At 36.7% G+C, this 15,732-nt stretch overlaps 1 protein-coding gene across 4 annotated transcripts; it reads right to left on the bottom strand.

The window, feature by feature from the left end:
• Positions 1-2,572: 2,572 nt before the first annotated feature.
• LOC125029479 (luc7-like protein 3) lies at positions 2,573-15,647 on the bottom strand. Of its 4 annotated transcripts, none has more exons than XR_007115197.1 (10): positions 15,493-15,647; positions 10,631-10,711; positions 10,312-10,479; positions 9,997-10,200; positions 9,670-9,834; positions 9,378-9,523; positions 9,055-9,252; positions 8,855-8,910; positions 3,122-6,592; positions 2,573-2,692 (listed from the first exon to the last, which is right to left on the bottom strand). XR_007115197.1 is itself a non-coding variant. In XM_047619376.1 (9 exons), exons 1-8 carry the CDS (start codon positions 15,595-15,597, stop codon positions 8,844-8,846), a joined length of 1,134 nt encoding a protein of 377 aa, XP_047475332.1. In that variant the 5' UTR covers positions 15,598-15,647; the 3' UTR covers positions 2,573-6,592. The 4 variants fall into 4 exon arrangements, 2 of the variants coding, with proteins under 2 accessions (XP_047475332.1, XP_047475331.1); XR_007115196.1 differs by having other exon boundaries at positions 2,573-3,267; positions 6,462-6,592; XM_047619376.1 differs by having other exon boundaries at positions 2,573-6,592; positions 8,844-8,910.
• Positions 15,648-15,732: the final 85 nt, after the last annotated feature.

Raw genomic sequence — 15,732 nt, 5'->3', positions numbered from 1 at the left:
TTTACCTTTTACCATACCCCATCAGCTCCCCCCCTATACCCTTTTCACTACCCTACCACCCACTAGTCTGTTCAACATGTAACTTTTAACTTAATCATTAACTCATTCCTAACCCTTTTCGTTACTCTAACTTACCATAGCACCATATGACCTATGTCATATAGCACCAAACCTCACACTATCACTCTATTTTGAATACGCTGATAATGACCCGAGATGTTGATGCGACAGAAAATTTTCAATTACTAAATGGATCAGCCCTTGCCTCGACTAACTTTACAGGGTTTTTTCTTTTCCCTCTTTCATTTTTCTTCTCTTCTTCAGTCCATTTAACCTTTTTGCCACAAAACTTTACCATAATGCTGTGTGACCTCTGATGTCTGGTACATCATTCTGACATTCTGACCATTCTGGAAATTCACAATATAGCCTTACTCAAAAAAAAATTACTTGGGGGTTTTGCCCGAGCCCCACAATATCGCTATATTTGGTATACACTGCTAATGACCTTAAACATCAATGCATCAGAAATGTTTCAATAAATTAATAAATAGTTGTCTAGTCCTTACTCCATAGGGTTCCCCTGAGGAGTAAGGGGTAGACGGTTTCTCTTCCCCTCATATTTCAGGCTCACCATGGCGAATAATAAAGATTTTGTACCATTCATCAGCTAACCTACCTTACTCAACCTTCAGAATACTTTCCATTCTTTCTCCCAACATTCTCCACTCCATCTCATCCTCCTGCACTGTCTTCATTTTCTGCCCCCTCCTCCCTTACTACTATTCATCCTGTGGAATCAATTTTGTGTGATTCCACCAATAGCCCCTTACTCTGACAATACACTTCTCCTCTAACATTCTCTCCAAAAACAAATAGGCAGTTTCCTTATGCACCCTTGAAATAGTTACATTGGAGGCCAAAACTTGCATATCTACACTGACTGATTTCACTGCCCAGCCTCATTCCTCCCTTAATACTTGTACTGAAACGGTTTCCATCTTCCCGGCTGATTGCCTTGTCTACGGCAATGACTGGTCAGATCGAAAACAACCTGCATGCCTGCCTCGTTGATCATGATGCAGTATCTAGTACTACAATATTCCCCCCTAAAGCTATCGTACACCAACATGGCCAAGATTAACTCTAGACATAACTTACCCCAAGAAGTTTATAATAGCATATAGTCCAGCCTTATCTGACCATATCAACCATCAATGTCAAAAATGGTGACATTTTAGCCACCCTGCAAAGCACTGTCATCTCATAGGCCACTGCCCCTCTGCTATGCCCAACCTGGTCACGACTGTTCCAGTTGATCTGCACAATCACACACACGTGATAATTGTATTGGTTCTCGTAATATGTTTTCAAGGAGCTGCCATGCTTACAATTTCGAGTATGCGGTAGCAGTTCTCAGATTCAAACTTGGTGAAGCCAACAAACTGGTGAGGTTTTCTCTTGCTCACTACTCCCAATGCTGGCCTCCTCTCCATTTTCTTCTTTCTTCCCAAGATGTCTGTGCTTTTTTCTCTGACTTGTTTTCCATCCTCAGATGCATAGATATCCAACATTTACTCTTTGCCCTTAACCCGCTTCCCCCTTTCACTAATCCCCACCTTAACCCCATCTGCTTCCCCCCTGAGTACCTTTTTCATTATTATATTATTCTATACTATTAGACTTACGACATCTAATACAATTTGTTTTAATCATTAACTATTTTTTGTATCCTTTTTGCCACAATACTAGTACAGTACCTTTGACCCCCTTCTCAGCATGTTTGAATTTAGTTTATAAGATGCCACAAGGATAGCACTTTAACCCAATCACTACAAATTTATGTACTGCTCCCCTTAGTTTTTTTTTGTGAATTACGTTATGTACAGATGACTCCCCATGTGCTCAGCCACCAAGGAGTTATCGGTAGCACTCCTGAATTCCCCATTCCTTGAAATTGTAGGAAAATGTGTTTTTCTTTCTAATATTATTGATATTCTTCTTACTGACATTATGATTATTAAATTGTTATTCCAGTCTAAGCAACTTTAAATAAATATAATAACTACTCTTATATTACAGTGGGCATAGCATGTATTCTTGCCATCTGTGCTGATTGGCTTGACCCTTTATGGACAGGTCACATGTACAAGTGTTATAACATACTGCTTGCTCTGCGGGGTACAGCTGTACACACGGCAACATGCCAGAGTGCGTTGAACTGGAAGTTCTGCTACTCATAGTGGACTCCTACGCCCAGCGTCTGGACGTTGCCAGAAATCACCAGAGTTTATGATGCTTAGGAATTTCTGATACCTGTCAGCCTTGGGTTAAAACTGAATCCATATCCCATCACTATAGATTCCAGAAGCCCTTGTTGATGCCACGGTTTCCACGGCCTTAATTCAGAAAATGGCAAAAAACTTTCTAATCAGTCAAAATCAAGACAGTTGATCCATAAGAAACACTAGGTAATGGCCTTAATGGAAGATACCCAGAATAAAAGAACAATTACTGCAATAATTTTGTTTTTAAAATCATATATGAAGGGGATTAAAACAAAATAACACAATAAGTTTTACACATTTATTGACACAATTCACAATATCTCACCTTAATAGAGTGGAGAGATGAGATACTTGATGGAATGTGACCGGACAACCAACGAACTTCCTTAAACAGCATCACAACTCTGTTTGAAGAGGTTGTTATCACACCTAAACTAAGATGCATACAAGTGATGTTTTAACACCCTTACATTACACTTCAAAAGTACATGTCGTGTTGACAGTATCCAAACTATATACAGAGATATTTTACAGTCAAACAAAGTTTAATACAGAACATTGTTCTACCTAATACCTATACAGTGAAACCTATAAGGGGGAAAAAAAGTAACGATAGAAAATTTTTAAAAGGTAGAGGGAAAAAAAAAAAATAATAATAATATAATAATAATAAAAAAAAAGTAAATTAAAAATGTATAAAAAAAAAAAAAAAAAATCTTGTGAAGTCAGTCTGTGGAACCATTGAATGCCCTTTTGGGATGTCATACTGGGTAGGGCTGGGAAGAGGCCAAGTGGGGGAGGCAGAGAAGGGAGTGTGAAATGAGGGGGGTCACCTGGCTAACACAAAGTGGAGGCTGCAGTGTCCTTCAGTACTTCTGCATCTCTCAACATGCATCGTCTGTGGCTCGACTGAAGTGCTGACGCTCTCAACTGCTGTAGTAGATTGAAAAGGTCTTCTTTTCTCTTGCCAGATGTTACCCTGTGAAACCCAAGATACAGTCAGACTGTGATAAAGAAGAATTCTAGTAATATTAATTAATCAACACAGGCGAAGAACACTACTTGACACCTGATTATATAATTTGGGTGCAATTCTTAAGAGAAAAGTCTGAGATAAAAGATCCTGAGCTGTTGCCCCCTAACAGAAGTATCTTTGGCTGGTATGCAAACTCACAGCATATAACCATGCATACATACACAATAAACAAGATTTTTCTCTTTTCTCAAAATAAAAATTTGATCATCATTAACTTGGCATATGCTGTGAGCTGAAGCATCAAAATGTATCAATGTAAAATGTTCAGTCAGATTTAGAAGAGAGCAAAATATACTAAACACATCATCGATTAGACATGACTGGGTAGAAGCCCAAATAAATGAATTTCTCGTCAACTCTGAACCTACTAATACATGTAAATATAAATATAAGTATGGATATATATAAATATATATATATACATATATATATGGAGCTAAATTAACTGGACAAAATGAACCCTGCTGCAGTACCATAATGTCCCATAAAGCATACAAAAACCATTTCATAATGTTACTGGTCTTTCTATGAAATTACTGAGTAAAACTTTGCGGTTTGGCACATTTTCTGTCACTGTAAGTTACCCACTTACCTCCAGAGACAAAATAAGTGGTACAGACAAAGCCTTGTTCGGCTACACCAACGACAATAGGCTCGACTGGTAAGACAGTAGGTGTGGTCAAGAAAACCTGAATTATTGGATCAGGACAACAAACATGAAATAAATACAAAAGCTTAAAACAATACAGATGAGTAAATCTCCCAAGGCCTTTTAAAATATGAATTAAGGCAAGACTTGTCTTAAAATTCAAAATTGAGGTCTTACATCCAATCTTCCCATGGGATGTAAAAAATCTTGATCTTGAATATTGTCTCCTTTAATTTTGATAAATTTTACACCTATCATAATAATTACAATTAATAATTGATAATTAAATTGAACAATACTGGTCATGGTATCTCTCCAACAAGAAATGTGCTATGAGAAAAGGAGAATAATATACATCAATGAAAATGACTACTTACACTGCACTACAATAACCCCTTGACTGTTTGTAAAATAACTGATATTCTTATACTGTACACAACCAACCATTATTTCTAACTAACAAGAAAAGTCACAATGTGTATGTTAAATAACTAAAAACAAATTCTCTTATTTTCTAATCTTAAAAACAGTCAATTCCAACACTATTCTCCACACGTGCCTAACATTTCTCTTCATTATTCATTTCATACCAGACACCCATATTCTGAAAGAAAGGCTTATATATTTTCAATCAAGATGTATAATTCTTTTCAGACTTAATCAACTACCACTGTTACCTTAGACTTCATTTACCTTGAGATAAATTAAGATTGATGGAAAGCAGTATGTCAAGACTAAAACGAGTGCCAAGTTACTGGCCTATGAATGCACATCACACAATTTTCTCTAAAAATAAAGAAAAGTGTTGTATACATAAAAATAAGATGAGGCAATTTTTCTTTAATTATAGTCCAGTTTCATTTAATCTTTGTTATCATGAACAAAACACATTTTATCATCAGAGTATCACCTTTAAAGACTAAATTACATTTAATTGGCCTAAAATAAAGCAAATCTACAAACATCTTCCTTCTGGTTGTCCTTCATTTCTCATTTCATTAATGGCAATTTTAAAAATATACATTTCAAAGAAAAGAAATATTCTAATCCTTTCATTTTCATTTTTTTTTTTAGAAGTGAACAAACTGCTGAATTAATGCAAAATACTAAGTATATAAAATAAATGAGCAGCTGAAATACAAACAAAACCTTGCACAAAAGTCCTTGTGTGTGTTTTTGCCATATTATAAGACTGCAAGATTATGTTCTGATTACATAGTGTGGGGATGAGAAAAATAAAAATCCACTGCACTTAGAATTGAGGTAAATAAATGTAATTACCAACAAAAATGGAAATACCAAAACCCTAAAGAAAAATGTTTATATTCATCACCACAAAAGTTTATCATACAAAAATGTACTTAATATCCCATTCAAGCATAATATCAAATGTTTGGCTAACAGCAAAAGAATGTATCACAAAATCATACATTTAAATAAATTCAATCATAAGCAACATTAACTGCAGATGTTTATTTTAACTACCATCACTTACATAAACCAACACAACTTAACTTTCTCTTTATCAAGATCGAGTGTTAGCCAAAACTGAAAGACACATCTTCAAGAAGGACAATGAGGATGTAACTCCAAATCAATCAAATCAATCTATAATTTATAGACCATTAATCACTGGCTTATTCCATCACTTTAGGAAACTTGGTTAGTAAACGGAGCAACAAAAATATCAGCTAACATAGCTATGAGAAGCCACTGCTAAACTATTCCTCATTTTCAAAGCTGCAACTGTCACGAGTGGAAATTAATTAATTAAGGGGGAAGAGAAAGTAAGACGAGTTTTTCTTCCTTTTACTATGTCTTCACCCCTTGGCATGTAAATATCAACATGAAAATATGTAAAGTGTACATATGTATGTATTTGTGAGTGTGCATGCGAGCAGCGTGTGTATATGTGTATGTACGTGTGTACCTGTGTGTGAGTGTTTGTGAGATGAGTATCTGAGTGTGTGCATGAAGCATTATCTGTATGTGTGTGCATGTATCTCTGAGAGTGTGAGTGTGTGTGTGTGTACACGTTTGGGAGTGTTTGTACATGTTTGGGTCCGTGTTTGCATGCTAGTGTGTATGCCTGTGTGTGTGTGTGTGTGTGTGTGTGTGTGTGTGTGTGTGTGTGTGTGTGTGTGTGTGTGTGTGTGTGTGTGAGTGTGTGTGTGTGTGTGTATGCCTATGTGTGTGTGTGTATGTATGCCTATGTGTATGTGTGTATGTACGCATTTATCAGATACACAAAATTATGCATAGAAAAAAATAAAATAAAAAATAAAAAAATAAAAAGGCTCACAGACAGAGCTTTACCAACTCCAAAGACTCATGAGAGAGAGCCAGAACCAGAGCTTAGAATCTAGTTATCACTGGAGGTTAGCAGGGACCACAGGTACCAGCTCATGGCAGGCAAACAATGTACCATGTGCACTCACCTGGTGAAGAACCTGTAGGGGGGAAAAACCACAAACATGTTGCCACTTACCTCAAGTGGAGATCACTCACTGGTTAAGCCTTCATTTCCCGCTCATCGGACTCTATTCTCCACATCTCCCTCTTGGCTCCTCCTTCACAATTGCCCTGTCACTCATCAGTATTCACGGTGGTACAGATCGCCTGGCAGAATATGAACTACAGTTGTAAAAAAAATCAATCAAGCTTCTCTACGGACTCTTTATTGATAAAGATAACTGTTTTTATCAAGGTATTAAGAGTTAAACTTATGGATTATTTACTTGCACTAAAATGTAAATAATAAACCTTAAGAAATTAAAAATTGGTAAATATTTATAGCTGCTAACAAAGTCAGTTCAAAATTCAAGACAGCAATAATACAATCCATTTTACTTTTACACACACACACACACACACATATATATATAATGGATAAATAAGTTATATACATAGATTTTACCCAAAGTCGACGGGCATGGCATGTACGTACATCCCATGCCCACTGTGAGTTTACTTTATTGATTTTACACATAGATCACTACACTTGTACTAAGTCATCAATGAGCCAATTAAGAGTACTGTCTCGCCCATTTACCTTTTTCTTTAATTTACGAAAATATTTTAAGTTATCTTATTTTGGGGTTACTAATGGTTACAGCACTATACTAATTATAATGTTGATAATAAACCTTTTTCTTTAATTTACGAAAATATTTTAAGTTATCTTATTTTGCGGTTACTAATGGTTACAGCACTATACTAATTATAATGTTGATAATAAAAATAACACCAACAATATTCATAGCATTAGTAAAAAATACATTTTTCACACCAATTCAAGGAAAGGTGAAATTAGGTACAGCCACAAGGTCTATTAATTGACTCCTCTGTGGCTAAGCACTAGCAGAGCCATCTATGTGCAGAGGCATTTCACACAAAAATAAAAAATGAATACAGCATTTTCCCCAGTGGCCTGTGGTTAATGTATTAAATTTATTAAAATAGACCACTCAGTTTACAGTTTCAGTATATCTACTTATCTTATAAGACCAACTGGCATTACAAAGAAATGTTACGGTTTATGGATCAACTGGAACTTTTAGCGCATTTCTGCCAGAATGATATGGAAAACTACTTTTTTGTTTGTTATTATTATTTTTTTTTTTTCTAGTAGCATGAAAGTATGTATTATAAATTAACCCTATTGCCACGGTAAGCAAAAAACAGGTACTTTGTCTAAGTACTTAGTCACCAAGGAGCCAATTATCAGTCCTACCTATCTACCTTCTAAATCTTTTTCCTTGATGTTCAGAAAGATTTTTTAAAACAATTCTCTTGTCATTAGTATTTCAATAAAATAATAATATCAAAAATAATAACTATCAATATTATATGCAATACAAACTTTTTCCCAGAAATTCAAGAAATAGGGAAATCAGGCGCAGTTTCTAAGACCTACAAATTGACTCCTTGGTGGCTAAGAACTAGAAGAAACATTTCCTGAAATCCAAGCAGAGTGGGTTTTCACCTTACCATCTGGTCTTGTCAAAGTATATGCTCAGATGTTTCATGGTGAAAATCTAATAAAAATTTGTGTGTAGTAAAAGAAGTTGACAAAAAGTGTGTTCACCCTTACTATCCACTTAAACTAGCTAGCATTCCATACAATGTATACATAACACGTTACGATAACTACCAACTATGGAAACTTAACACTTTACAAGTCCCACTCCTTTTCTTTATGGGAAGGGAAAGCTTGCTATATCAATGAAAATCAATAACCCTAATAATAGCAAAACAGTCAAGATGCATGCTTGTTAAGTGCAATAAATGCAGTCTCAGTCTCAAACTCTATTTTTTTTTTTTTTTTTTTTTTTTTAAATATCTGATATCAAAATTCAAATTACTTTGAACTAGGAATGTAGAACTTTTAACCATTGTTAATTTTTCTCTCTGAATAGCTGTATCAGATTTCCACATGCAAGAACATCTAGAAAACTAACAAAATGTGAAAATATTAATGACCTTGAACTCAACAAAATGCAGAAACCATCCTAAAGTATCAACTAATAAATCAAACCAACAATTCAGACAAAATGTAGACTTCTAAAGGAGAGGGGGTAGTCTTTGAATGAGGGGGGGAGCAAGACAAGAGGCCAGACATCTTGCAGAACCATTCACCATCTCTTCAGTGCAAAAAGAGGTAAGATTCTTCCAGTAAATGGCAGTTTTTAAAAGTAGAAGTATATACAAAGGGCTCATCTACATACCTTTCAGCCCCACTTTTCTCTTCTTTTAAAAGCACAACACTATACAATTATCATACCTTTATCCCTATCACACCAACATTCAATCACAGACAGATCTAAATCATGCAAAGTCCCCAACATGCAAAGACTAAAACGAGACATACTTAAAAATTACCATTTTCTTCCCTGTGTCTCCTTCTGTCATGCTCGCGACTTCGCGAACGGTGATGCCTGTGAAGGAAGTCCGCTTGAGAATATATACCACACATTTTCCAAAACAAACTCTTTTCATAAGACTTTTTATAATAAATACAATACTCTCATGAACACGTATAAACTCAAATAAATGTAATAAGATTAAACTCCAGTTCTCACCTGTCTCGGTCTTTCTCTCTCCTATCTCTGTCTTTTGAATGTGAACTTCTATAATCCCTGTCTCTGCTGCGAGACCGTCTCCTCTCGCGGTCTCGGCTGCGTGATCGTCTCCTGTCACGATAATCTCTGTCCCTCATTCTGTCACGGTCTCTGTCTCTACTTCTCTCTGCACGCTCACGATCTCGATCTCTGTCACTACTGCAAAAGGAAATGACAAACAATCAGAAATGTTGTAATGTTTTGAGGTAAGTAATGATAATTTTATTCTGAATTCGATGTTGACAGTCTTTAGTAAAAATAAAGAAGTTAAAATTTTCACACACCTTCTACGTCTGCGGTCTTCATCTTTTCTCCTCCTCTCTTCTCTTTCTTTCTCTCTACGCTTTTCTTCTTCTTGTAAGGCTTTGCGTCTTTCTTCTCTCTCCTTTTCTCTCTGACTTTCTCTCTCTGCTCTTGCCTTTTCACGACTCTGTAGAAAAAAATATTATATCAAAATCTATGACAATCCATTCAAAAAAAAGAAAGAAAAAAGATTGAAACATTTCCCAACACAAATACTTTTCTATTTACTGAATATTCTACAGAAAAAAAAAAAAAAGAGAACATATTACTCACATCTCTAATTTCCTGAATGGCCTGACGTAGCTTTGCAAAACCCACATGCTGCTTTCCTGTTAAGTGGTCATCAATTCGTTGTTGCGCATCACCCACAATCAGGAAAGCACCACATACTTCACACACCTCCATCTGCTTTTCTTGTGATGCCGCCATCTCCGCAGCCTGGTAAGTTTAAGGTAAACAATAACAATAAAAAGGTTCAACCCCACATCAACTCAATATAACTTTTAAGAATCTCTCTCTCCTCAAAAGACAGCATATATATACATATACACAGACATAGGGCTCATACATATATATTCAAAAAAGCTAAGATGGAAGTACCTGATGCCATACAGAATTTTCATTACTTCTGCGTAGCGAGTCTCTCTCTTCTCGTAGTTGATCACAAAGTTTAAGGAGACCTTGGGCCTCTTCAACATTTCCTTCTGAACCTAGTCTTTCGGCTTCACTTACTAAACCTGTAATTCTTTCGGAGAGGAGTTCCAGCTGCTCATCTACTCGCCCGTCACCTGTTGTGCTACTGGCCTGTAACAATATAATTATTAATGATAAACATATTCATACTTAAATTCTCAAATTACATCTAGATGATTCAGGAATAAAGAAGGTAATATAAATAAATAAAGAACCACTCACCAAGGCATCTTTAACTGACAATGATAACCGCTGTTTTCCTTTTCTTATTCTTTTGTCTACTTCTGTAAGCATGGACTCTGCATATCTAACAAATTCATCTTCAAAGGCAGTGCGGCGATAGGAATTGGCAGCTTCAAATTCCCTTTTTAATTCCTCATCATGGACAGGCTGGAACAAGTTTTTATTGCTTTCATTAATATATACCTTCATATATTTTGTTTATACAAATGTGTGTGTTTCAATGTTTTTGCAAGACAATGCTAAATACAAAGAAGCAAAACTTTTAGTCAAAAATTCATCTCTTCACCTAAATACCTACCTTGTCACATGGTCCAAGATCAGATTTTGTATTTGTAAAGAGGTCATGTGGACAAAACTTCACCAGGTAGTGACGACACACCTGTAGATTAAAAGAGTCATAGTTAATTGCTAGTATCGTATACCAACTTTTCAGATTAAAAACGGGTACATTTGTGAGACTTGACCCCTTGCCCATAAAATAGTAGTTACACTCCACCACTCCTACACTCAGAAAAAATACCTTTTTAAAACTTATCACTTAATAATTTTCAGAATATATAACAAAATCACTATAGCACTTTATCCCTCAATCTCTAAATCAATAACAAAGGGAAATAAAATACTTAAAATGTGATGCAAATAAAAAATAAGATAAATAATTATGTGGATTGTTTTTCTGCTAATGCTAGGAATTTGCCCACTTCAAAAAAGAGCTGAAAGCTGCAGCAATTGAGTGATTGTATGTAAGTCACATTATTCAAAATTGTCAGGATAACTTGGTAGTAGGTAAACCATCTAACCCAGTGGTTGTAACAGGTCCTTTTTTTTTTTTCTTCAAGCTATTTTCTATCTGAATTCACTTATTCAGGTAAGGTTGAAGCATTCTTCAGTTGTCACTACTACATGGGCCAAAAACCATATACATGCTCAAAAAGACCTATTTCAACTTTTACTTATCTTAAAGAGCATATTAGCTTGCTAAAATATTAGCATACATTTAAAATATTAATAATGGAATTTCTTAAGATATCTCTATTTCTACTATAAAATTTTCTAATGCCCCCAGCTATGGGGGTGAAACCTACTGTATAAACCTCGTTACAATGTTACTGAAATGGCCCTTCCCCAAAGGAATGTAATATCTTCTTATTTACAAATGAATGCCTTGCTCACACTGTGGATTATAACCTACATGGTATTGGAAAATGGATAGAGGAGAGGGTGCCATATGCACTTCTGCCACTTGTGAAAGTATATTTGGTAGAAATTATGAGTTGCAGCAAGCCATTCTGAAGAGAGTTGGCTTCTCTCAAGTGAACACAGCATAGCTCACAGGAACCTGACTCTACCACATTAACACACTCCTTCCCTCTTTCCTATACTATCAGTGATTGTACTATATCAACCTTTTTCCTACTTAGTAATTTTTTTCACCAAGAGCATAATGCTCTGTCACATAATATAAATGTTGAGTTTATTCTGGACAATCCTGAATTTGCAAGAACCCACACAACCCATACTGTGGATTTATTTATATACCTTACAGCATGATTACCATTCAAAACATATATAATAAAGGTACAGAGTACATAGAACTGAGAGTTTAATATTCTTCTAACAATCATCTTCCATAACAATTTCACATATTGGTTTAAGATAGGAACCCAGCAAGGCACACAAAGTGCCTTGATACCAAACATTTTCTTTTTTAATTATGATACTAACTACACTTTTCATTATCTGTCTGATTAACAGTATGGGGTACACAGTCGCTGGTGTGTCAAATTAAGTGTAAAATCAAACTCTTTGAGCAGACCAAATCCATCCCTAGTAAACAAGGAAATTTTGCAGGAGCTGGAAGCAAAGGAAGGGCAAGAGAATTGTCGATTTTTGGATTAATTGAGGTTTGAAAGTTCCAGTGCCATGTAGGAAAACTTAGGAACTGAAACTAAATTCTAAAATACTTGGATTTCCTTGGATTTCCTCAGTCTCCTTCTTATTCTAATCAGTTGACACTTAGCACTTTCGCTTCCATATACTTGGTACTCGTAAACAATATTTCTATGACTTACACTACTTGATAACCCCCCCCCCCCCCCAGAAAAGACATGGTTGATTGGAGTCCTTCAGAATTCTGGGCAAGTTAATATTTCCTTTTCTTAAATTGGATAAACTTTAGATAAATTCATTAAATCTAATAACTAAGTTTTGAAATTTATTAAGTCCCAGTTAAAGCCAACGAGAACTTGTATGGTGAATAGATTACACAAATTGTGTAATCTACAACAATAAAACAATTTCAGTAATAATTCTGTAGAGAGGCTGCAATTTGTTGACACAATGAATTTTGAATCATTGCATCCCGTATGATGTGTAATATCAAATTATAGCCGTTAAGTGAATACACTAACTTTTATAATGTAGTTCCTGACTAGGGTGAGCAGAGCCTGCACCAGAGAAATTGCTGGGTAAAATATAGGCAAATATTGACTTGCATCTGAATCCTAGACAGTTCACACCATATTACCTTCTCTGTTTAGCACACAATTTAAGGGAACCTTCCGAGCTGAGGCCTACCTTGCTCCAGTCATTTGATCATAAAAAGATAATAGTCTTAGATAACAATTTTTTTTGTATGCTACAACATACTTAATTGCAATTCATTATGAATTTTAACCTTCCCGCCACCCAAAAATCAAAGAAGGAAAAAAGTCCATAGGTTGTATTTTCCCCCTCAATTGCCTTAGAAAGATTCTTCAGTTAGATCAACTCAACTTATTATTTTTGGTTTCTAATATCATGAAAGGGGGGGGGGGGTATGTTTGGGATCTAATTTTGGGTAATTTAATATTAAAACTAAGAACAGGTGATGATGATATTACCCACTCAATCAGTTATTGTTTCCAATAGGGACCAGATTTTGTAATGGTCCCTCTTCTTATTCATTTTTTGTGATATAAAAGTAGATATTCCTGTCTGAAATGTTTAATAAATGCAATCAATCATGCAGATGGCACTATCAGCACAAAATTATTATATTCATATAATCCTAGCATAAATACAACATACCAGTTAAAGAAATGAAGCGCGAAGAATTACTAAACATGTTGAAATTTTTCCCATGCTCTAAATGGAGGGAGCTGGTCATTGGGTATTAATTTTCAAAAAGGATTACATTTAAATACATATAATCATCTCACTTATGTTTATGAAGTTCAAAAATCAGCTTGTCAGATTTCCTTCTTATTCAAATGCTCTTTTCAACCAATTCAAATCAAAACAAATTTGCCGATGGTGGACAGTACCGACCATTAAGAGTGAATCCCAAACTGAAATATCATCATTTATATTTTCATTTTCCAACATTAGTGTCTCATACTTTGTACATATTGAGATCCTTTATAGGCTACAGCAAATTACCAAGGAGTCTTGATGTAAGGCACATTTCATGTAAATGTATATAAAAATTGCATTTAAGAAATATTTTGGTATTTGCTACCAAGAGTGATGCACCATCTAGAGACAGTCATAAAACTAGGGTATCATGCGAACCCAAAATCCAAACCTAACCTGTGTGAGGGTGTTGCAGACAGTGTCTGACATTCCTATGTTCAATGCCATTATCAAATATTGTATGCAAGATTGAAACAAGCAAAAGTCCACATAGGTGTGCCTGGTACTAAGTACCTGCATATGCAGTTTACCTGTTGGTGCTTATGCCCTTGCTCCTCCCTAGAAATAACCTGAGGTGGGCTCTAACAGGTGTTTGGTACTTTCCTCAACCTCTTCCCACCTCCCCCTCTCTGGCAGGCACAGTCATGCCATGGCATGTTAGCCAACTGTAAGCTAAGGGTTAAGCTGATGGCATTTGTCTCGAAAAGAACCCTCTATCAGGAAAAAAGGAATCTTCGTTACTTAATTTGTCTATAAATACAAGCAAGGAAAATTATTCTTAAATAATTAAGCCAATCATTAGCAAGTGGAGTAAGTAGAGCAGGTTTCTACAATATAGTAGTCTGAATGCAGCTGCTGGACAAAGCATGACCCAAATTAGGTAGTGTGCTGAGCGTGTTGTGTACAAGTTACAGTGGACTCTCCAATAAGCAAACTGTGCAAGCAAGCAATTGACTGTAGGAACGACTCCAAGGTCACAAGTATAGTAGATGAGGTTTCTACTGCATACTGGTCTTATCTTTTTGGGTGCATGTGAGTAGTGTGCGAGTTCCCTGGTGATGGCTGGGTGCTGCAGACAGAGTGGCAGTTACGGTTGAGTTATATGGGGAGTCTGGTACGCTTCCCAGTCAGCAGAGGAAGATCCCAGTCCTTAGTTAAGCTGGGAGAGTGCCAGGCATTCGGGGAAGGCTGCTTGGCCAGTATGCCGCGAGGTGTTCTACGTCTTGTCTCAGAGTCATATCATCACCGACAGAAAATTTAGCTGCCCATATCTTATCTTCCTATGTTTCAATTTGACAAGTTACAGCTAAAATATTCATAATGGAGACTTATCAACCCATGAGAGAAGAATGACAGATGAAGAGGCCGTGACAATTACTTGACACGACAGCACATAACCATACTGTCATAATTTTCTATTTCCACAAGCACAACCTCTAACGACGCGTTCCAGGGGAAAGGAAAGAAGAGTTCGTAATAAATCCAGAGAAAGTTGCTGACCCTAGTATCACAGGAGGAGAAGGCAGATTTTGAAGATATAAATAGGGCTTATCCTCAGGCCAACTACAAATCTTACAAAAAAAAAAAAAAAAAAAAAAATGCAATCCTGGCAAAGACTAGTTCGTCAGCACCACAAGATCAGCCAGTCCACTCCCCCCTCCTCCCTCCCGCCCCCCAGCCCCGCCGCGAGGGCCCCAGGCCGCGGGCGCCGCCGACATCTGCTCCGAGCGCGAACAAAGGCGCCTCTCGCCCCGACAGCCAGGCTACGTCCTCCGAGTGACACCCGCGCCATGCACAGGGGGAAACGGTCTCCGGGGAGGAAACCGCCTCGCTGGCTCACCACTGAAGGGAATCGACAAGAAAGAGGGAACCGAGCCGAAAACCGCGAGGCTGAGGGAACTTCGCACTCTACCGAAAACGCTTCGTTTTATCTCGGAGTTCACGGTTTTCTCCTCCTCTTGATCACGACACTTCTCCTTTTCTTACCTCGGGTGAATCCCAGTGCACATTTTGATTTCTCTCCTCGGGAAGCACATTTCTCGCCCTTCCCATGAGCTCATCGAGGAGCGCAGCGGCCGCCTGCGTCGCCATTTTGCTCACATGGACGGCAGGGCGTTGTTGGAACCCTGCGAGAGGGACGTGTTTTCGCGGATGGCCATTTGTGTCTTTATATAATGTTTCTTTTTTAATTTGTGGGTCAGCATTTCAACTTTGTTTTTTTCAAAT

The sequence above is a fragment of the Penaeus chinensis genome, chromosome 10, assembly GCF_019202785.1.
Source record: "Penaeus chinensis breed Huanghai No. 1 chromosome 10, ASM1920278v2, whole genome shotgun sequence".
Lineage (NCBI taxonomy): Eukaryota > Metazoa > Arthropoda > Malacostraca > Decapoda > Penaeidae > Penaeus > Penaeus chinensis.
Note: the sequence above shows the minus strand (reverse complement) of the source record. Positions and strands in the feature narration are given on the sequence as shown.

Excerpts from the sequence above, each read along its gene's own strand:
- LOC125029479 (XM_047619375.1), bottom strand. The coding sequence starts at position 15,597 with ATGGCGACGCAGGCGGCCGCTGCGCTCCTCGATGAGCTCATGGGAAGG. Across the intron at positions 9,253-9,377 it reads GAAGACCGCAGACGTAGAAG|TAGTGACAGAGATCGAGATC; the intron begins GTGTGTGAAAAT and ends TTCCTTTTGCAG. Across the intron at positions 6,593-8,854 it reads GAGACACAGGGAAGAAAATG|GCGATCTGTACCACCGTGAA; the intron begins GTAATTTTTAAG and ends ATATTCTGCCAG.